General features: G+C 40.9%; 1 protein-coding gene across 2 annotated transcripts in view; it reads left to right on the top strand.

Annotated features, from left to right (window-relative positions):
- Positions 1–19,249, top strand: part of MKX (mohawk homeobox) — a 239,742-nt gene extending 220,493 nt beyond the window's left edge. Inside the window, exons 6-7 of one of the 2 annotated variants that reach the window (XM_085631768.1) lie at positions 15,852–15,885; positions 15,985–19,249. In XM_085631768.1, the coding sequence (XP_085487894.1) occupies positions 15,852–15,885; positions 15,985–16,174 (224 nt within the window). In that variant the 3' untranslated portion in view covers positions 16,175–19,249. The remainder of the gene's footprint in view (positions 1–15,851; positions 15,886–15,984) is intronic. The other variant, XM_085631769.1, reaches the window with a different exon arrangement.
- The last annotated feature ends 4,240 nt before the right edge of the window (positions 19,250–23,489 follow it).

The raw sequence follows: 23,489 nt of genomic DNA, 5'->3' as shown, positions 1-23,489 counted from the left end.
CGCCCTTCGGGCAAACCCTGAATAAGAGGTAAAATATAATTGCCCTCTCCATTTATTTTGTAACTTTGCGGCTTCTGCGCATGTAAGATGGGATTCTTGAATAAAAACAATTTGTACCCTTCTGCTATTGAGTTGCGCAAGTACTCTCTGTCTCTTGTGCACAGAGCCAAGACCCCAAACATTCCAGGATAGGGTAGGTATATTTACCAGGTTGAGCCAATTAAGTTTGCATAATGTAGTGTAACATATCAGGCCCTGGACCCGTTCTGCTGACCAGAATAAACTGAACAATGTCTGGGTCTGTGCCCCCATGCCCCTTTGAAACTCTCAATACTAGGTTCCCCTTTAGAACAGTAGAGGACCAAACAATGACAACAAGTTCAACCAATGACTTGTAAACTTTGTAACATAGTGCAATCGCCACAGGGGACATGGTAACTACCCACTGATTGACGTGCATAGGAATACGCACAACATGTACATTTGCGGTGCCCCAGCCCTGGCCCCATCTATAGGGGGAGACAATTTACATTGGGTTCATCCATTATCATACCACTTTGTATTTTATACTCATCTGTTGAAGGCGTATGGTCAACATTGGGTGTGCGCAGTGTTCACCCTATATATTCATTTGCGGTCTGCGGCTGACCAGGGGGAATAACGCCAACCTGTACTCAGAGTCTGAATGGATATTGTGGTCTTCCAAAGAGTCCACTGATTCGATGACAGATGTCTTGTCTTGCTCCACAATTACCGCCACAGTCCGTATAGCATCCTTTGATTTACCGAGATCTGTTCCGGAGTAGGATTCTGATCCGATACAGTTCTTAATTTCTAGCTGTTGTTCGTTTTTGTTCTTCTTGGTCTTGGTGTTCTTTGTGATAATGGCCGCCGCTTTTGATGTGCTTGGGACGATTCCTGTGTCTTATTGGGTGTCAATGTAATTTCTACCCAGTCCATTGCTACATCCGGGCTATCAAAAAACAAGACTTTCTGACCATAGGACAACTTTTAAGCAGGCTGGGAAGAGTAATGCATACTTTAGATTATGAATTTGAAGCGTCTTTTTAACCGCTTGGAACGTAGCTCTAGCCTTTTGCACTGCCATGGTAAAGTCTGGGTACAGTGAAATACGTTTACTTTTTAAGTGAATTGGAGCATTTTCCCTGGCAGCACGTAGGATTGTGTCTCGGTCTTTATAGTTCAGTAGGCGCGCTATGATTGGTCTGGGTGGTGCACCAGGAGGAAGAGGTCTTGGCGGTACTCTTGTGCACGTTCCACACTGTATATGTCCATAAGTCCCGTCAGTGCAACAAGATCTCGTAGCCATGTTTCTCTAAAGTGGGTGGGGTTGGTTCCTTCGCTGCACTCCGGTATGCCCAGAATTCGAACATTGTTGCGGCGGGACCTCCTTTCCGCATTATCCACCCGTTCTTGTAATCTCACCAATTGACATTGCAATTGTTCTATTTGGGACGCGTGGGTTTGTTGTTGAGGCAGCAGATCGTCAAGTATCACCTTATTAGCTTTCACCTTCTCCGCTAGCTTGGTGTGGTCCGCCTTTAGTAAGGTAAAGCTAGTGGTCAGTGTACCTATTTGTGCCTCAATAGCTGTACGGGATTCCCTAATTTCCTGCAGAATCAGATCTAGCTTATCTGTAGGTTTTCCGGTATTTGTAGGCGGTATCACATCCAGGTTCAAGGTTTGTGTTTGGTCGATATTAGTTGTGCGTTCCATTAAGTCAGAGGGCAGGGGGTCCGTCTGTTTAGTTTTAAGCTGCCCCATTTTGATTAGGGTATTCGCACACGTTACCTCCAGGTTACTTCAGGATAGCTAGTGTTCCTTTCTTCCCCCCTTCCCTGTTCTGTCCGCAAAGCACACCCGTTGTTGCTATCAAATTCTGTTCCTTTCCACCGTGTAGCAGTGTTGATATTGGCTATCCCTCTGCCCAGGGTGTATAGTTGATATTAGAACTTACTGCCCTGCTGCTCTCCGCACCACTTGCATGTGGATTGTTAGGTAGGAGAAACAGTGTGACATGCACATGATTCTGCGACACTCCTGCATGCCTATTGGCCCATTATTGCACTCTGGGGGGGTCCGTAGGTGATCAACAGTCACCTTACACTAAGTCCGGTACAGCATGTGCTACGTAGCAGCCCATGTAGCCCTCACCACGATCACCGTGCACCATCCAGCTTGTGCATAGTATAGTGTCTGATAGAGTAGCGCTGTAGCGGAGAAAGCAGTGCAGACTTTTATGCCATCAAGAAAGGCAAGGGAGGCCAGGAAGTCGGTTATGTGCTCCTCCGAGTCCACGATGGGGGTCTATCAGCCAGTGTGCAAGTGGTGCAGTTCAGCCACGTCAGGAGGGGTTAAGCGTAATTGTACAGATTCCCCCAGTGTATTTTATAGTTCTGCCGTTCTCGCCAAGCAGGCGTACTTGCCGTCGCAGTCTATTCCAATATAGCTGGCTCAGAGGTCTTTACCGGCCTGCCTGGGCTCCGGCGCATCTCGGCATAGTCGCGCCCACCAATTTGATTTTCCTCCCAGCTCACTCCGTTCCTTTCAGTTCGGTCCTTGAAGGCAAGCGAAGTCTCCTTGCTTGTAGCGCAGGCAGCACAAACAGGATGCGGAGTCACCGCCTGCTATTATCGTTTCCGCAGATCTCCGATCGTTGCCGTGGCGCTTCCCCTCCGGTACCGCCAAAGTGTGTCGCCCAGTATTGCTGCGTGGGCAGATGAAACGCTATGCCTCCGTCTTCAGTGCCGCGCTCGATTTCGATTTTTAAAGTGGCGTTGCATTCCCCGTTGTTTCCGCAGCTTAGTGTCGGGGCTCGGCGTGGAGCTCACGCCCCAGCTAACAAAGAATGTTGATAAGACAAAAACAACGTTTTTTGCTAGGAGGAAAAGGCCATTTGCGTGGTTCCTTGGTAATGTAAGATTAGAGCAGGTTAGAGAGTATAAATATCTAAGCTAACCTTTCAGGTGATTTGAGGTGGGATAAACAAATGGCTACTCGGAGGCTTGCCCGGTCTGCATTAGTGAATGGTGTGAAAAGGGGTGACCGTAAATTTGGCTGTCACACCTTGGAGCCACTAAGCAGAAGTTTCAGGGTAAGCTAATTCCGGATGCCTTATATGGAGCAGAGGTTTTGGACCTTGGACAGGTGAGTCATAGGAGAAGGGCTAAAAGATAATTCCTTAAAATTGCTGCTTGATCTTCCTAAAAATGCTATGATTCAAGCTGTAAGGAGGTAGGTGAGTACTGTAGCCTGGAGTGTGCTGGCAGATGCCAGAGCCTTACGCTTTTATATATCTCTTAAACGTGGGCATCATGCAACAAATTGTCAGAGCAATCCTTATCGGAGATAATGATATCCTTTTCTGGAAAAAGGAATCCATTGACAATAATGCAAAAGCTCTTGAATGTTCCAGAGAAGTGTGTAGAAGGAGAGGAAGTGGTTTTGACTAACCAGATAAAGAGTACACTCAGGTAAAATGCCATAGAAACTAGTTGGACAGAAGATTTGTATTATCTTTAAATTAAGAGCTCAGCCATTCCTTTCTTAATTTCAGACGAGAGCACAAACACAGACAAGCGCTTGTAGAATCAAGTTTTGTGCTTGAGGGTGGGAATTGACCCCAGGTGGCGTATTAAAGGATTAAAAACAGAGGTTATTAAGAACGACAGCCAGTGGCCCTGTAGGAGAGGTAGGAAATATTCATAGCCATTTATTATTGGATTGTGTATTCTTCACTGGGGCAAGGAAAAAGATACTTCCGCGTGTGTTTAAAAAATACAGCAATTAAACCAAGGATGCGGGGCTAAAGCTGATTTATAGTCTTAGATTCTGAGATATAGCTACTGCGTTGGTCAAAATTTGTGAAAAATCATAGTCTCATCTGGCATTATCTTCCCCATAGGGTTAAGGTCTAGGTCTGTATGGATGTAATTACACTCAACAGTGTAATGTTAAGTAAATTAGTGGATCCCCAAATAGGAAAGTTGTGAAAAGCTGCTATGCATATTGCACTTTAGAATCCTGATTGGGGAAAATGTTTTGCTTGCTATTGGTTAAACGCCCATTGCACTTTAAAATGCTATTGGGGCAGAATGTACTGTTCTTATATTGATCACTTTTCTATTATTTTTAGTGAAAGGTTTTAAATATATGTGAGACTTGGGCTGCATTTTGTATTGGGTCTGGGTAGGGAAAGTTTGAATGTTTATATAGTTGAAATTGCATAATCTACAAGTAGTCGTGTTGATCTCTACAATCATCCACTGTTGTTTTCGATTACTAAATTGTGTACTTTTGAAAGCTTTTTTTTATGGACTAGAAATGTGTGTAATATTTCCATTAGAATATATTTCTTGGAAAATAAGGACTTCTTCATTTAAAAGAAAATCTCTCTTCTTGACCTCCCTTACCAGGCTACCCCAGGGGCTCTGTCCTTCGGCCAGTGTCAGAAATCTGACCATTCACATTTCTTCCCTTTGTGCTTAGTTGTAACTTGAACCTCTTTTCATTAATGTCTGTGGCTCTCCTCTCAGAAATTGCTGCTAAGTAGTAGTAAGCATAGAACTGAGGCACTTTATAGTCACACCAAAACCCAAACCTCTCCCTTTCACCTGAATATGGATTTGTAGTCAAATCATCTCTCCTGTGAGTAGGGGTGGGCGGAATTTGCGAAATCCACTTTCGCAAATTATCGTGAAAATCTTTAAAATTATCGCAAACAAGCGGAAATATCGCGAAGATGCGGAATTTTTTTTTCCCACATGTTCGCGAGATTTTCTGTATGGTTGCGGGTCGCCAACTTACCCATGTGGTTGCTCGCGGGCGCGGCCATCTTGTTTTGAGTTTTCTCGCGGTGCATGATCGCGAGAAGAAAGACGTGATCGCGCGACGCATGACGTCACTGCGGGCGCGAACTGTCGCGAGACAACGCAAATGGCTAAAAACAATCCAACATCTCATGGAGAACGCGACCGGATCAAGAAAACTTGTCGGCGAACGCAGGAATTCAGGTAAGGCGATCGCGCGAGAATGTATTATTTTACAGCGCGAGCAAGAAACAAATTATCGCCAAGCTGCGGAAAGCGGAAATTTTGACATTTTCGCGCTCTCCGCGGAACGCGAAAATGTCAAATTATCGCAATTTCCGCGAACGGAACAAAATTTTTGCCCAGGCCTACCTGTGAGTGGCCATTGATGCACGGACTTTCGCAGAGGGGAGTAACTGCTGAAAGCACTGTCAGGCTTTACCATGGAACAGGTCATTAGAAACAAGGTTTATTTTCTCGAGTGGAGCAGGTGAACCAGCAAAAACTATCCTACAGCATGAAAGAAGATGTAAGCTATAAATCCAAAACAGACACCAGCTCAAATGATTATAGTATGTAGGGTATTTATTACTAAATCAAGCATCTTTTCATATACAATTGTGATCTATGAAATATAACAACAAAGTTGCATACGTTATGTTAAAGTATCCATTATTCTATAGTACATCTGCATACAAATTAAGATTCATGGGAAGGTTTCTTCAGCAACTAAATTCTCTGTGGGGAGTAGCTTGTAAACAAAAGTGCTCACTCCCTAGCCTTATCCCACCATTGAGCAATATATTCAGCTCCAGGTCATGGGCAGGGCGGGTGATGGTGTGGATGCCTGCAATATTTCCCTCTTGCTGTTAACGTTTTTGGGTTGCTCACAGCTGCTTACACCGCATTCACCTCACCAAATTTAATATTTGTTGAAGTTTGAAGTATATTACAGCACAACGGATCTTACAACGAGGGGCAGATGGTTATGAAATTACTCAATGGATGGGAAGGAGAATTTGGGAAAAGTTGAGAGCGAGAGACACACAGACAGCCTACTGCCATGGGCACAACAACGCTTTCATGGAATGAACACTATGGTTAAATTAACCTATAGGAACTGTGTTTAGCTGCCCACATACTCCCAAGTTAGCTACCCAGAATGGAATGTAAAATAGGAAGGACACACACAATTAAAAAATATGTACAAGGATTGAAATTGATACAACATGAAAATGGTGCAACTGCCTTCTGGCATTGTTCTTCTTGAGAACAGACTGAACCACAGAACAGGAGCACCATGAATTCCTTGCAGAAGAGAAGACTTGTTGAATGAGAATAGGTCAATATTATTTATGAGTCAAGGTAAACATGGTGCACAAAGACTCAAAATGAGGAGCATAAGCTGGTGTAGCCTTAACTGAGATCGCTCTCCAGACAACCAGGCAACTGGCTGCATGTGCCCTCAATGTCTGATCATCCAAGCAATAAAAATTTCAAATGTAGCTATGCCCCTCATGTCCACAATAATAATCATTTAGGATTCGGCACTCAAGTCTCTAGTCAGCATTATTCTAAATACATCATGTCCTTCTAGTTCATAGGGGTATGTCTCTTTCAGGCTTCTTTACCCATAGAGGTAGATAATTATGGGTCCATCTCCAAATGTTGTTAATGGGACAGGCAGATTTTATTTTCTTGAAAATAGAGACAGACCTGTTTAACAAGAAAAGGAAATAAAATAAATTGAGTCAGTGTTAAGGTAAACTGAGAGTGACTGTTGTGCAGTTAATGAAAGGCCTGTGAAGTAAAACTCGATGAGTCACATTGAGGAGTACACTCAGAATGATCACTGAAACATTAAAAATACCAAGTTTTCCCAAGATCCTCCCTTCTTTCACAATAACCATTTTTGGCATTTATCAATTAATGCAACTTGCCTGCTTCAGCCAATCAAGGTATCTAAGACTTTCTTTTTGTCTGGAAGCCACACATACAAGTCATGTAGTCATATAAATTCTCACTAACAGCTCAGCTTAGAAGTGAAAGGTTATGCATAGGCGGTACCTTGTCCTTTTAGGAAATGGAAATGTCATTTGCAGACTTAGACACCATTGTTCATTGCAAAGTGTGAGGTTGACCCTAAAGTTAAATCAGAAATGTTATTTATCTTGATCGTAGTTAATCTATCCATGGTTCAAGACTGATCTTTCTGACCATGACAATTGGACTAGCTGCACTGAAATCATATTTAGACAGTACAGTTGGTTACAGGGACATGCTGCACATTTTATTGCTATCTGCTTAGAGCTTCTTATTGTTCCCTTTTCCCATGCCGATAGATCACTAGCTCTTGATCCATGTATAATTCAGTTTTTTCATTCAAGTACTTCTTCTTTAATTTCACATTTGTTGCAATTTGCTGTTTGAGTTTCCTGTGCCTTTGAGTTTGAGTTAAGTCCTGGAATTGGCAGCAAGCAATGATTGCAGAGGTTGGTTGAAGTGATGTTGTTGTTATTACTGATTTAGTAGCAGGTGTGTCATGGAATGGTGATTGTTTTAACACTGATGGGTCCTCTGCTCATGCAATTGTGACTTGCTTTTGTATTCTGAGCCACCACATCGTTTCTCGACTTCAGTGAAGACAGCATTTCAATACATTTCACTCAAAGTGGCATTCTTTCATCTTCTAGTTCAATCGCTTTCTTGATAATCCAATTCTTATAAATGGAGACTTCTAGTACTGATAAAGGAATGAAAGTTAATAGCCTGATAGCCTTGTTTGTACAGTGAATCCACTATAGAGGCACAGAAGTACTCTTCAGAGGACACAATCTGTTATTGCACCCTGAGATTTATATCCAGATAGACTAAGCCAAACCAGCAGACTTTTCATTGACACTATAAATAGATATGTATATGTTTATTTGGTAACTGAAGACTGCCCTTCCTTTTCCTTAGGACAGAATGTGATTGGGTGGCTTTATGCTGGTGTTTGGCTTTTTGAGAAGACAGAAGCAGGTGACGCTGATACAGGAGTTGGTCGAATAGATGTGATCTGCACTTCCTCATGGCCACTCTGGACAAAAACAGTCACTGCTTCATTTTCCTTACTGCCAGCCAGGCTTTCTGGAGCCTTCATTCTCCCTTTTCTCTCATGGCAGGACTCATGGTCCACTCCATGTCACCTTCACCTGAGGGTAGATTTGGGGAAGATGTCAGAGTGATCGTTTCTCTTTACCACAGAGAGATGGTGAAGATGATGGGTCGGATGTGTAAGAGCAGTCAAACCCTGTTATTGTGCAGCAAGTTGAAATATTTGCTCTGATCGTTCCTCTAGAAGGTCAGGTGAAGTAGAGTCTTCTTGCTCCTGGGTTTCTGTGCTAGATTCAATTTGTTGGGAAAATCCATATTGGACTGACTGGTCTCAGCCATGACTGCATTCAAGCAGCACTGATAGACATCTTCTTTGATGGGAGGTGTCAGTATTGGTTTTGATCCAGGGGCTATCCACCCAATGTCTTCTTGCTCAGAATAGGGTACAGCAAGGTACGCCACATTGTGAGCTTGTGGCTACTGGTGGCAACAGACTGCTTTTTTTCACTGTCCATTTTCTTGGCAAGAGACAGTTTTTTAAGTGCCATTTTCTTCACTGCTTGATGTTCAGCAGAGAGGTCTCTGAACTCCTCTGTCAGCTAATTCACAGACTTCTCTACATCTCTGTCTCATCCACCTTCTGGCAATAAAAAAGAAAAAGAAAAACAGCCACAGTGAGTCATTCTAGTCAATTCAATGCAAGTTATCATCATAGCAATGACATACTCACATGTCAAGAAGTTATTTTGTTTGACTGCTCACTACTTGGAGAAAAATCTGTGAAAAACTGCATAGTAACTACGTGGGGCCATATGTATGAAAGTTTGGTTTTTCGATTCTCTAATAGCCATTTTTTGTGAATCGCTATTTGAGAATCGCAGAACGCTATGTATGTAGCATTTGCAAATAATTTTGCGAATCCTACATATTCCTTAATTGTGAATTACAAACTGCGATTTGCAATTAAGTAATACCTCCCCATTCATTCCTTTGGGCCTAGAGGCCCATAGGAATGAATGGGAAGACATTCTCAATTTGCGATTCTCAATTAGAGAATCGCAAATTGAGAATGCAATTTCAAGGGTGCCAGGGTGTCAAAAGGACACCCTGTTGCATCCCTGAAATGTGCATGTGTGCACATGTGGCAAACATACATGCCCTAAGGGCATGTATGTGTGCCACATGGCACTTTGAAAAATGCAAAAAAGTGAATTTTTCAGAGAAATCGCAAATTACCACCAACTTGAAGTTGGTGGTAATTTGCAATTCCTTAAGGCCAAATTGCACTTTTTCTGTGCTTCTTACATTGCATGTTAGGAATAGCAATTTGCGATTCCTTAAATGCAGTTTCCAAATAAGGAATCGCAAATTTTGCGATTCCATATTTTGCAAGGCAGTTTTTCTTTAATACATACCACTGAGCCAAATTGCGATCGCAAACGCCGAAATTCCCCGAATTTCAGCGTTTGCGATCGCAATTTGGAATAATACATATGTCCCTTAGTTTGAACATACACCAAGGTGGAAGGTTGCTATTGCAAAACAAAAAACACAAATGACAATGACATGCTGGGAGATTTTTCCATGACCATGGATGTTATTTCTGGTGGTCCCAAACAGGAAAAATGTACTTTGAAATATCTGCCCTGTCTGGGGCAGATAGTCTGCTATACATTGAGTGCTTGCCCTTAGGTCAAATGTTTCTACCAGGTGGGGATCTGCTGTCAGAAACATGGCTGTTCCCTGACTCTAAATAAAACAGGGGAAAGGCAGGATTACAAGTGCGGTCAATGGGTCATCTGACACTTTCTGATAGATATCCTGCATCCATAATAGTCTAAATGAGACCCATAGTTTGCAAACTCTAATTTGTCATGTTACAAATGAATTGTTTTAGAATGCTTGCAAAGGTGTTGTGTATATGTAGTGACTAGTGTTCCTGGATACCATTGCTTTCAATCAGAATTTGTGGTTTATGTTAGACTAGGGAGTGCCCTACCCTTGAACCTTAACTTTACCTACTTGAAGGTTGTGCTCACTTCAGTAAGACAAGAGAAAAGGTATTATACATCGGGCTGAGATACATTTCCAGGGATTAGGAAAATTATAACAACGTTTCCTATAAATACTTATTAATATGTTAGGGATTCTTTCATTTCTCATAATTGCCTGTGCTGTTGGTGAACACATTAATACCATACTTTCATGTCATACTTTATCCTCCAGAATAAAATTTAATAAAGAATGCTAACTGTGAAATTGTGCTAGTCATTTGCTTCTCAGATACAGAGTATAGTGTGTGCATACATTAACCTCCAATCAAACCTGGGAGGTCCACAGTGCAGTCTGAGTGCTGACCGGTTCCCTGTGACTTAGCCCATGGAGGGCCATTGAGATCCTTGTATGTTTTCTAAGTTGCATTGGCGGCAATCCACATGGAGATCCATCCACTTAGAGCAAAATCCCTGTTAGCTCACGTCAGAAAGGAGGTTTACAAAATAATGTTGCACCCCATTCTCTGTATGACAATGCTGTTCTGTGAGGGAAAACTAAGGAGAAGTCAAATGAGGTAACACAATCCATGGTCCCATCTATAATTTCTTTCTTTTTCCTAATATAGGGTGGTCAAAACTTTGAACATAGGGTGTCAAAGCACATAACGGAGTATCTTGAAAGGTGGTTAGAATAGATGCATACTGGTGTATGATACCATGTGCATATGAGACATATCCGAGATAACTGTAGATTCAAGTTTGTGACTTAATACAGAGGAACGGTATAGAAGCAATTTATTTTGAGTAGTTATACTTATCCGAAGGTTACTCACTTTAATTTTAGATAGTTTCAAAGCCCTCATTACTTTAATGGCAGTACTTTCATATTTAGGTACAAATTCAGGTCATATACGGCAAATCATTACAATCAGCTAGGCAATAATAGCATGTGTGTTCTAGTGGAGCTGAATACCATCGGGATAATGGTAATTACGTTGTACAAGCTGATCTCTGAAGTCATCCAATAGAATTGAGGAGAGCAATTTGAAGGTCTGTCAAAAATAATTCCAGTTACTGAATGAAAGCTCAATTAAGCTTATTTAGGAATGGTTGTTTGAAGCTTCTCTTGAAACTAGGGATTGAGGAGACATTTCTGATATATGCTTGCAGAACAGTCCAACTTTTGGGGTCTTTACCTGAAATGAAGCACTTTAGCATGAATGAATTTTGCAATTTTGCTACATCGATCTTCAGCAGGGCATGACTTCGTAAGGCTCCATTTAATGTCAGAGACTTGCTGTTTCTGAGATGTGTATTAAAGGTTATTAAGGTGGACTGTTCACAATGGAGAATGGTAAAGGCTGATTTGCATATGGCTGGGTTCAAAACACAGGTTGCATATGAGCAAAATAACAATGGACTTGGATTTGACCCCAAGTTTTTACCAGTGGCTGAAATTGATTCAAGCATTCCAGATGTTGGTCCTCTGCAAACTGTGCCACTGGATTAAAGCTATATCCTGCTTATGAACCATATTTAGGGCAATACCTGTCCTGTGTTGCTTGTGTTCCAGTTCATGGTGGACTTGGCTGGAGAGTTTCGGCTGGGCTGTTCCCATTACAGAAAGGTCAAGAATGATTTGCATATGGCTGGGTCCAAACTGAGGTGGCATAGTGTGCAACATAACAAGGGACTGGGATGCAGCCCTGAGTAATTACCAGTGGCTGAGGTTAATTCAAGCATTCCATCCATCACTTTTGTGTATACTTCATAAACAATATAGCCCATTCTATAGACATGATGAAGTTTCAGTGGGAATGATCTGATGCATGCGAAGAGAGGCGTCATGTTCTCAAACGTTTTTCAGAAACACTCCCTGCCGATCACTCTGGAGGATGCCTGGTGAGATTTGAGTAGTCCAGTCTTTAAGGCAGTATCATAGTTGAGTGTGAGATAACTAGGGGTTGTACAGCCATCTAAAGGTCCTGCTTAGAGAGGAAAGGCCTGAGATTCTGATGGAGTTTAAGTTGCAGTCTGGTATTTCCTAAAGTAGTTAGGGTTAAGGAAACCCCTGTCTCCTTCTGATCTTGAAAACAAAAAAAATAAATACCTCAAATTCAGCTTTCCATTATGTAACCCCCCCCCCCCCGAATATGAAACAAGAGCATTGAAACAATCAGGCGTATTCCTCTTCTTCAAAAAATACCTCAAGACTCACTAGCTCGAACTTCATCTGCCAGACCAGTTTGCCTCCCCGTTTTCTTTCCCTCCCTCCTCTTCTTAGTACATTTGATCCCTCACTCTTCCTCAGTTGCTCAGCTGTCTGCTGATTATGATGCTCTCCTTCTGGTCGAATGTATCTCATTTGCTATTGGTTGATACCTTTACCATTGGTAAGCTCTATTGTGCTATGGTTGTGATGTCTAAAGCACTCTACTGCCACTGTGGGTAGGTCTGCACTCTGGAAACACAAACCAAAACAACAAACAGAAAATAAATAAATACAATAATAAATGACAGACAGAAAATAGAGAATCTTTGTTTTCCTGTTCAGATATGTGACTGAGACTGTGACTATTTCTAAATTTTGTTAGGAAAAGGGCAGACAGCATCTCCTGTGCGGGCTCTCTGAGAGCTTCATGTTAGTCATCTAGGCTTGGACTTCATTAATTAATCTTGAGACATAATTAGGTGAAAGTGGCATACTGGGGAAAGAAGATGCAATGTTTCATCAGTATGTCGCCCAATGGCTCAACAAAAAGATTAAAGGGGTGAACAACGAACAGCTGGGTACCACAAAAGGAGCGTTACCAGGATGGGACAAGGAATTTCAAAATGTTGATGCACTGTTACCTATTTGTCAAGCAGGACTTGAAGCATATAAGCACAGTTCTTTCATTACCCGTTCTGTGGCTTCCGAGTTTTAAGAACATTTTCACTAGCAATTTTGGAATTTGCATGCATTCTATTGATGATTAAAGTGCAGAAAATATAAAGTACACTGAATTAATGTGTGTGTATGATACATTACCAATTTTAAGCATCAATTAATGAAAGAAGCATGGACATTTACAAAAAATAGCGGGATTGTTTATTCAAAAGGCTTGCTCTTTTGCTATGCTCTTATGTGACTATGGCTTCAAAGTTTATTTATTCATTATTTTTAGATATTTCTATGTAGGTCAAACTTGTCCTTAAATCAGAAGCATCTCTGTGAGAAAGTGGGTTATCGGTTGAGGGTGTAGAAGCACCACTCAAGCAACAACCACAATCCTCATCAGGGTGATCAGCAAAAAGTCACTTAATTAACCTGTGCTTAACCTCCTGTGCTTAACCTCCTGGTTACCCGGCACAAAAGCAATAAGGCTTATCTTAGAGTCAATGTGTAAAGCATTTATGCAGCAAACAGACAGTAATAAAGTAAAAACACAACACAAGAAAAATCCCAAATCAATTTAGAAAAATAAATAAAACAATATCAGAATGACAAAATTTCAATCAGTAGAGTCGGGGATATTCAATTTCAATGTTTTTAGTGATAATAGCACCTAGAATCACAAAGCCCAAATCGCAACCATATGGACATGATAGACCAGGGGAAAGTCACAAGTTCAGGCTGACTGTGATGGAGTGTGGGTCAAATACAAGGACCAGTCCCACTGAAAAGTTATCTTCTAAGCCTGGTGTGAAGAGTTTCTTTCTCGGTGGAGGAGGCCACAAGGAGGAGGCTGAGCATCGTGGACTATCATTACTGTAGCAAGAAGAGCAGGTTGGGCATTGTGGACTTCTGTTGCTGTAGAGCTAAGTGCAGGTCTGGCATTGTCGGTCATTGTAGGAGCTTCACATTGACAGTCATCACAGGCAGAAGAGTATCGGTGTGAACAGGCCCGTTCGCAGTCACTATAAGCCCAATCTTCAGAAGTTTCACCTTTTCACCCAGGAGGAACTCTTACTGATGTCAGACAAGGTTCCAGGATCTTGTGGGGTTTCTTGAGGATCAGGACTCACAACAGAGGCCAGCAGCTGGGTTCAGGCTGGTCCTGTTGCAGATCCAGGCAATTCAGTTGCGGGGAGGCCTTTGAAGCTTGTTGTGTCTATGTAAGTCACACAGGAGGTCAGCCTACTGACCCTTGGAGTCACACGGGGTAGCCTGAGATAAAGCCAAGCAGGTCCAATCTTCATTCTTAGATATCAAAGCAGTTATTCAAGCAGCATGGCTTTTCTCAGGCTGCAGGACAGTATTTCTTCTGTAATTTCCACAGATTCAGGAGTGTTCTGATGAATGGCTCTGGAGCACCAATTGTCATACCTGGTGTCAGCCTTTGATGGGGGACTCCCTCCCCTTCCCCCACCTATGGTTTTGGAAAGTTCTTTCCCTGTCAAGGGTCCAAACTATTTAGGGGTGACAAAAGGAACGGCAGGCCTGGGGGCAGGTTGCTTTGTGTGTACAGGAGGCAAAGCCCTTTGAAATGTAAGTCGGGCTGGATATAGCCCCTCTTCAGTCATCTGCCAAAAAGGCCTATCCTGTCCATCTCCTTTACGTCACTGTCTGGAAGCAATACACAAACCCCAACAGCAGAGCTATTCACTGTCTTGTGACCCAGTATACTGTCAGAAGGCACAGATGTTTGCGACAAGAAAATGCCAACTTTCTAAAAGTAATATTTTCAGAATTCTAACTTAAAATTTGACATTATAATTTCGTAGGATTTTAAATTAGAGTGCATTTGAGTGTAAACAGCATATATCTATCTGCTCCCAATCTAAAGTTAGCATTTAATATATGTAATAAGGTACCCCACTTTTAGTCAATAGGAGAGATGGGTCTTAGAACAATGTAAAACGGCTTTAGGAAGTTTTCACTCCCAATACATGGAAAACAGAACTACACTCATCTATTTTTTTAAGTACAATGCACCCTGACCAATGAGCCTTAAGCCCTACCTTTGCAATAACTTATAGTTATATAAGTATAAAAAAGAAAGGTTTAGGCCTGGTGCAAGGTTTAATGTGCCAGGTCAAAATGGCAGTGCAAAACTGCACTGCAGGCTGTAGTAAACATGTTTTTCTAGAGCTACTTTATTGGGTGGCATAATAAGTGCTACAGGCCTAATAGTAGCATTTAATTTACAAGCCGTGGATACATGTAGTACCATTTACTAGGGATTTACAAATAAATATTAATTAAATGTGCCAATTGGGTGTAGGCTAATTTTACCATGTTTGAAGGTGAGAGCACAAGCACTTTAGCACTGGTTAGGATGTCAGGTCTAATAATTTCTAGTATTGCTTTTTAGCCATTGGAACAGAGAAGGGGTCACAGGTAAAATTAGTGGAGAGACTGACCAACAGAAAGTGAGAGAGGGAGAGAGAGAGAGAAAGAGAGATAGAGTGCATGCATGTGTGCACGTGTGTGTGTGTGTTTAGGACCCATTAATACCAAACACACAGAAACATTTAATGACAGTTTACGGTTCTGCATGACTGGAATAGATTTGCAACCAGTTGCAAATTGAGTTCAGTGAACAGGATAAAGATGGAGTGTGACTCAAATCAGTAAGTGACTGACCACTCACTTGAGGTCAGTATAAACACTACCAAATTTGTTTCATATCTGTTTCAGTTCCAAACTGTGGAATGGGCATGGGCACTTTAGTGGGGGACGGTGTGATCTATATTAGTACCCATCAAATTATAATTGCTGCAGTGCAAAATCAGTATGTGTGATGATTAGAGCAGGCGCAAACAGTATCTGCTCAAACTTGAGGGATCATCTTTGCATACAATTAACTTTCATGAGGAACAGTACACTAGTTGTCCTATTCCCAGTCACTTGTTTATCTCCAGAGACAATATAGGGTGAGGCTTTGTAAAATGTTTACCTTTCTGTTCTGTGGAATGGTTAACTGACTGACTTTCTTTGCATTTTCAGAAACACCAGAGAAAGGACCGATAAAAAGTGACAGGTGAGAACTACATTTTATTTTTTTCTTTAAGAAACTAAAACTACAGGCATACATTTGCTGACATGTGTGATATTTTCCCCCCAATGTCATTCAATGTAGTGCAGCCAATAAACATGGCGCCAACAAGGATGAAACAACCTACTGGAAAGAAATCAACGCAGCTATGGCCCTGACCAACCTGGCACAAGGAGAAGAACAACTGCAGGGCACAACAAGCTGCATTATTCAGAAATCCTCACATATATCTGAAGTAAAGACTGTCAAAGTGCCATTAATTCCACAGTATTAAAAAACTATTGAGGGGAAGGGGATAGATACCAAGTTCTCAAGGCTGCATCTCCCCCATGCAAGTATTTTTCACAATCCGAAAAATAGCTGTGAAGGAAATGACGAAGTGGCTTCCCTTATTTGATACGGAAGTGAAATGCTCCGCCAGACTTTGAATATTGAACTGAAGCGCAGAGTATCTTCTTCAAAGAAAATGTAAATGATGAGACATTTTTTTATCGTGATATTAACTTATTGTATGCTATTCACACTGTTAAGTATAGTGCCTGCAATGCTTTTGCCGAAAGTGCTTTTGCCTCACAAAAATAAGCTACAACGTGGGCATAAAATGCCGCATTTGTGCCTCAAATGAAATTGCCAAAGTGCTTGCTCTTTTTATGTTTCCATCGAACTTTAATCGGCCCAAGGATGAGGTCATAAAACATGAACACATCTTTTACAAATCTGATTGATGTAAAACAAAATGTAATTATATGTTTTTTACAGTATTATTAGGATCTCTAAATGTTGTTGCAAATGACACTAAGGGTGTTGTCAATGTATTTCTTTTGTATGTAATACTCAAACAAACATGGTTGGGTTATTTAAAAAGTGCAATAGTTTACAACTCTTCCTTTTAAGGGTATGTTTTTATGTGTATTTTGTATGCCTAGGACAGACATGCCATTATCATGCCATTTTCCATTGAACTCTAAAGAGGCACCTGATTGTGAACCATATGCCTTATTTAGAGTTTGGTGGACAAACGTGGCAGTTGTCCTGTCCTCTGTATTAAGAGTGTATTATAGCATATGGCACTTATGATAAAGCACATAGGATATCCCTCACGTTTTGATGGAGTATCCTGCCTGTCAAACTCTAGATAGAGTCCTTAGACCTAGTCAAGATATTGAATGCCAAAAAATAATCCCATATAATCAGAGCCTGACCGATTGCTAAATTGATTTTGCATTAATTACACAGTGGGTTCCAATCTGAGGGGGAAATGAAAATCACAACTCCTGTTCTTAAAATGTCCTTTTTGAAAATAGTTCTATTCTCTGTGTCAGTTAGAAGATGTAAGCTTTATCACACTTCATCTAAACAAGGACTCGATCTGCATAGGGTCGGGGTGGGGAATTTGGGGCGAAATTTGTGGCAGAATTTCAGGATCACCTCTGATGTAGTGGTTTCCATTCAGACCCATCTTTTGTGTATAGCCTTAAAATCTGGCAGTTCTCCACTGAAGGTGCTGTACTTCCTGAACTCTCTTACTGGCTATTGCACTTAAAAGATAAATTAAGTATCACAATCCTTGCTTTGCTACTTTATTGCAGAATGCATTTTACTGATGGCTGATTGAATAGCAATAATTACTGGCTGAATAATTATTTTGGAGGTTGCGCTTTCTACTTCTTAAAAGGTTATTCTTACCATTTAGGGTCTCATTATGATGTTGGGTGGAAGAGGTTTTCCATCCTACATCAGGGGTTCTGTCCGACTGCCATAGTACGATGCTGCCGGTCGGAGGCAAATCCGTGGGGGAATTCCGCTCGGCTTCCGGTTAGAGGGCAGATCATAATCCCCAAAATGGAGGTGTTGCCTCCTCAGGCACCGCCGCGGAAATTATGATCCACATTTCCCACTGTCGTTCTATGGAAGTCCGACTGCCATAGAAAGGCTGTCGGAAACTGACTGTAGGGGCCCCTAGCAGGGCCTCTGTCCCCCCGCAGCCTCCGTTATAAGGCCTGCCCAAACATCCATGCATCCAAACATCCATGAACAGTGTGACAAAGTGCAAAAATGTTTGTAAATATCAATTTTTTTATTGCAGCTTGTGCTGCGGACTTTTCCAGCTGCCGCACAAGCTGCAATGGAAATATTAATGCTTCCGACTTCGCATAGGGCGGTTGCATTCTAAATCGGCGGGTGAACCCACAAACCAATAGTCAGGCGGATTAAGTCCTGTTTCGGTGTCAGACATCCAAATGGGTCCCTTAGTTTTATTTCCAAACATATCCTTCGGATAAATTATTTATTATTTAATTTCCTGTTGTGGTAGGTATTATTCCCTGTTTAATGTAGATGTCTGCCTTACATTGTGTTGTGCTTGCTGTAATTAAACATTTACCACTCCCACAGACATGGAGAGGGCACAAGTATTACTGCTAGACTGATGTCAGCTGCCCATAACAGTGTAATAGTAGAGGCTACAGACAGTGGCATCTCCCCAGGAGGATGACATCAGATCCACAAGGAAGCTCCGTCCTTAAATGTTAAAAGAGTTTACATTTGAAAAGAAAGCCCTTAGATTTACAGTCAAATAAAAGAAATGGCAAAACATAATTAAAAATAAAAGTAAAGAAAACTAGAGAAAATGTTTGAAGGGCATATTAAAAAGTAGGGAAGGAAATGATCACTACGGTCTATCTATTTAAATTAATTTGATAGATTTATGTGCTTTAAACACTTTGTAAAAACGATCTCACTGCCGATCTATTTTTATTATTTTGTGCCAGAGCTCTGTGTATTTTCTGCTTTAAAAATGTTTCTGGTTCAGCGTGTCTTCAAATACGTTGAAGTTTACATGTGTCAAATTAGACTAACCAATTGGCAAGCCTCTTCTCTGTCCAGGGTGAAAGTTATATATACAAATATATGTAATCCTTAAATTGGAAACATATGGAACATGAGCCTTTCCCTTTCTATATATTTAACTCTGCAGCATGGGATTAGACCAAAAAACCTGGCTAAATCATGCTTCACAAGATGGGGTTTAGGTTTCTTTGTAGGACTGCCTGTGAATAAACGCTATGACCACAGAAACAATTTTAGACATATAAGATATTTTTCAATCAAACAGCAATATTTGTAAGTTTTGTGCTGCTGGAATGTAGTGTTAACTTTATAATAACTATTTTGTATGTTGTAAAATTTTAGCTTACAGTTGTTTTTCTAGCTTGTAATTTAAAATATTTTGAGAAAGCTATCTTTGTAGATAGACAATGGCATTTTTTGTATTAAAAATACAGTAAAATGAAGCCTTCTTCCATGTTAGACCATATGTCAAATTTACAGACCCACTTGTGTGAGTCAAAGTCACTTAGAATATATATGTATGTGTGTGTGTGTGTATATATATATATATATATATATATATATATATATATATATATTTTTTTTTTTACCTACTGGCGGTCACCAGTAGGTTGTTAGGACCTATTATCCATAGGAAAAGCGTTTTTTGATTTGCCAATATCTGTGGGGCGCCGCTTGACGAATCTTTACAAAATTTTCAAAACGTAAGTTTCGGGGTGGCTCGTTAAGCGGGGGCCGAGAAAAAAAGGGGGCCCAAAACGCGTTTTCCCCATGTTAATTCCCATAGGGATTTTGAAACAGGCTACAGCTGGAACTGCTGAACGGAATTACACCAAATTTGGCAAAAAGGTAGGTCTTGGTCCATAAAGCGTGCTTTTTTAAATGGTGTAAATTTGTTCAGTAGTTGTTGAGAAATTAAAAAAAATATATATATATATCTGAGCACCGAGGAGGATTCACAAATCCTCCCGGGCACGAGCTTCACTCTGATTGTCTGTCAACACTCCAAACCAAGAAGTGTTGGCGGCCATCTTGTGACTCGGTAACAGAGTCACAAGAAAAATGGTGGAAAAAAGATGAAAAACAAGGAAAGAGGGCAGGGTAGAAACACCCTGATGCCCTAGGCCTGATCAGGGAGTCCCACAAGGACCCCACCAGCAGTGCACCAGGAGTCGCGTTTTCTAGAGTGGTGTAAAAAGGGGCGTGGCCTCGGACCACCTCTCTGCAATCCAGCTCTGTGGTGCTTACTGGAGGTAGCTGGCGGGCTAGTTGGCCCCCAGGGAACCTCAGGATTTAAGGGGACTTAATCCCCCAACCCAGAATGCGCCAGTATGTACTAACTGCTATTGGTCTGTCTATGGTTTTGATCTTGGTAGTCTGTATTTTAGAGTGGCTGTATGAAAGGTTTTATTAGGGTGTGAGGAGGTGCATCAGATGATCAAGTGGATGATGTCATCAGTGATGTCATTTGAGATGTCATGAGTGATGTCATTGAGCATGTCATGAGTGATGTAATATGTGACATCATCAGCAGTGCATTGCGGGGACACGAGTTATAGTTAGCTCTACTAACTATAACTGTCCAATATCTTTGGTTTTATAAGAGTGTAATGTCCAACTAACTATATTGTCCCTGAAACCTATGTTTCAGTGAATATATACTACAAGAATCTCCTGTGGCATATATTATCTACTGGCGGTCGCCAGTAGATAGTTATAGTTAGGACCGTGTTTCCATAGGAAATCTGAAGATTCTATTTTGAATAACTTTGGCACCGGTTGACGAATCTTCGCGAAATTTTCACAACTAATGGGGTGCTCCGTTCAGCTCCTACCCTGAAAGTCTCGGGGTGATTCGTCAAGCGGGGGCCGAGAAAAAAGGGGGGTCCCAAAACACGTTTTCCCCATGCATTTTCCCATAGGACCTTTAGTCAAAGGTACAGCCTGAACGGCTGAATAGAATTACTTGAAATTTGGCAGAGAGGTAGTCCTCAGGTCAAGGAAGTGCCTTTTGCATATATGGAGTCAATCTGTTCAGTAGTTTCTGAGAAAATAGCATTTAAAAGCACATACATATCTATAGCCGCGCACGTGCGCGCACCATGCGCGCACCCTAACGTGTGCGAGCGTAATTCTGATTGGTGGATTCATGACAGTCAACATTCGAATCGGTCGAAATCAGGAAGCGTCGGCCGCCATTTTGTTTGTTGTGGGTGCGAGAGTGAAAAAGAGAGGTGGCAAACGTGAGAAGGGGGCAGGGTAGAGAGTTCCTGACCCCCTAGCCTTTGTCAGGGGGTCCCTAAAGGACCCCGAAGGGTGTAAAAAAAAAAAAAACAGCATTTAAAAAACCGTACAAATTCACTTAAAAAAACCATAGGTTTCACACACGTTATAGTTAGGAATTGGCATTTAAAAAAACTTGCAAATTCACTTAAAAAACCATAGATTTCACACATGTTATAGTTAGGTGGACATTTCACTCGTAAAAAACCAATGAAATTCCACCGTTATAGTTAGTTCAGATAACTATAACTCGCACGACCGCCACTCTATCACAAGGATGATGTCATCAGTGATGTCATGAGTGATGCCACTGACCATGTCATGAGTGATGAAATATGTGACGTCATGAGCACTGGATTGCAGGCGCGCGAGTTATAGTTATCTGAACTAACTATAACGGTGGAATTTCATTGGTTTTTTACGAGTGAAATGTCCACCTAACAACATGTGTGAAACCTATGGTTTTTTAAGTGAATATATATATATATATTGACAGTGGGACACTTTGTGTCCTTTGATGCCCCTGTCCAGTTGACAGAGCCATAAATTGGGTTCTGCCATTAATATGTTCCCAAATAAGCTTCACATTTGACAGAATTAAAGACTCATTACCAAAGATTTTGTTGTGCTTAATTAGTTTTTTTCAACTCAAAAACTGGGCCTGGAGTCAAAGTTACCTGCTTCCCCTCTAAGCTACATACTAGCTATTTTGTTTCCCACGCACATGTTCCTTGCACTATACATATATATGTTTATAGCTTTCCACTTTCCCATGCCTCTATTGCAAAGTTAAAAAGCTAGTATGTAAACATGTGGATAAAAGTTGTACAAACACAGCAACATGGTACCAGTAACTTGATTAGAGTGCCTTAATATTTTTGCTCAATCAAAGTTGTGCAGCGAGCAGTGATGTAAATTAATAATGCTTCTATTAAATATATGATACTGGTTGGATATGAAAATAATATTTTGTAAATATATTTCAGACTTTTTAATTTTTTTTATTCCAGTGACATACAAAAGTGGTAAGTGTGTTATGAGTTGTGTTGTGACTGTATGAGCAGATGAGATTTGCTTTTAATTAATTAGTATTATTTTTGTTTAACATTCCAGAATAGGAACTTCGAATATTTTTCATACTGGATTTTGACAGTTTTGCGATTTTCAGATTGAAAACTAAAAGCAAATATTTCACCACTGTTTATACTATGATAAATTATTCTGGCTTAAAATATTTGACACAATAAATTATGATTTTCCTAAACACATCAGTTGAATATCATCTGATTTCTTGTTTGTATTTCAAGTTGCATGATACATTGGTCCTATAGAATGTGAATTCATCATCTGCAATGTACGGTAGGTGCTCGGAAAACCTTTAGACGCTGAGTGGAAATAGACATTTATGTTAGGTCCCCAGTGTGTGAAAAAAACTTAGTTTTACAGTTAGCACACATCTTGGCATTTTCTCATTATGCAATTATATTTCATTTATTTTTCCATCCAGTGCTTTAACATTTTCTGGCAACACTAGAGTACTGCTTTTGAAAGGAATTCTGAATTATAGAGTGCCAGAATTTAAGTAAAATTGAATATCATTATTTTATTGTAAAAACGTACTTTTCCTTGCCTGCCCTCCTTTGTTTCCATGTGCCATATGCAAGCATTTTTCTTATATTAACAAACGCAGAGCTTAACCTTGGACAAGGTTGAAGTGTTCCATCAAAGGCAAAGCTTGTTATACTAAAATGCGGAATTCCTTATCTCCCCATAGCCCAGAGCCCTGTTGACAGAAGCTATATATGTGCAGTAGTCATGACCTCCCCGTGCTTCTGAAACTAAGACCGTCTACATATTGCATTTTCCCTTTTAGGGAAAAGCGTCTCAATCTGCCTACACTGGAGGAAAAAGAAGACTTTCCCAACCCGCTGTGCAATGTTTTGTAATAAGGCCATAAAGAAGGCCATTGTTCAAAACTTTACATAGCTCGTTGGAGTGCACAGAACATTAAGGAGTCTTAATTTTAAACGGCAAGGACTTCTCCTAACCCCAATCATGCATGAAATGATTTGTCATCCATAACTTCAACAAAATAACTCCCCAGAGCACCATGACAATTTGCACGAGCAAAAACCGTGCCTGAAATTGAACGCAAACTGTGCATACAAGCACAATACAATAATACTTTATACTGCATGTGCATATGGTATGCTGCGTGCGTATGAATTACCCATGCTCACGGAAGGTGCATTGACATTGTAAAATTACCAGATTAGCTCATGCCAAGTGGTAATAATGGAGTGGGCAAAATTGGCAATACACATAAAACTCAGTTAATTTCACACAGGTGGTTGCTGCTGCTGTAGCATTTCTTCCCCCTGTTTGCCCTGTTCGTCGATAGACCCTCGTCTAACTTTTGCATCAGTCAGAAATTGAATAGACAAAATGGAAAGAAA

The sequence above is a fragment of the Triturus cristatus genome, chromosome 10 (genome assembly GCF_964204655.1).
Source record: "Triturus cristatus chromosome 10, aTriCri1.1, whole genome shotgun sequence".
NCBI classification, from domain to species: Eukaryota; Metazoa; Chordata; class Amphibia; order Caudata; family Salamandridae; genus Triturus; species Triturus cristatus.
This window is presented reverse-complemented; position numbering and strand designations above follow the sequence as displayed.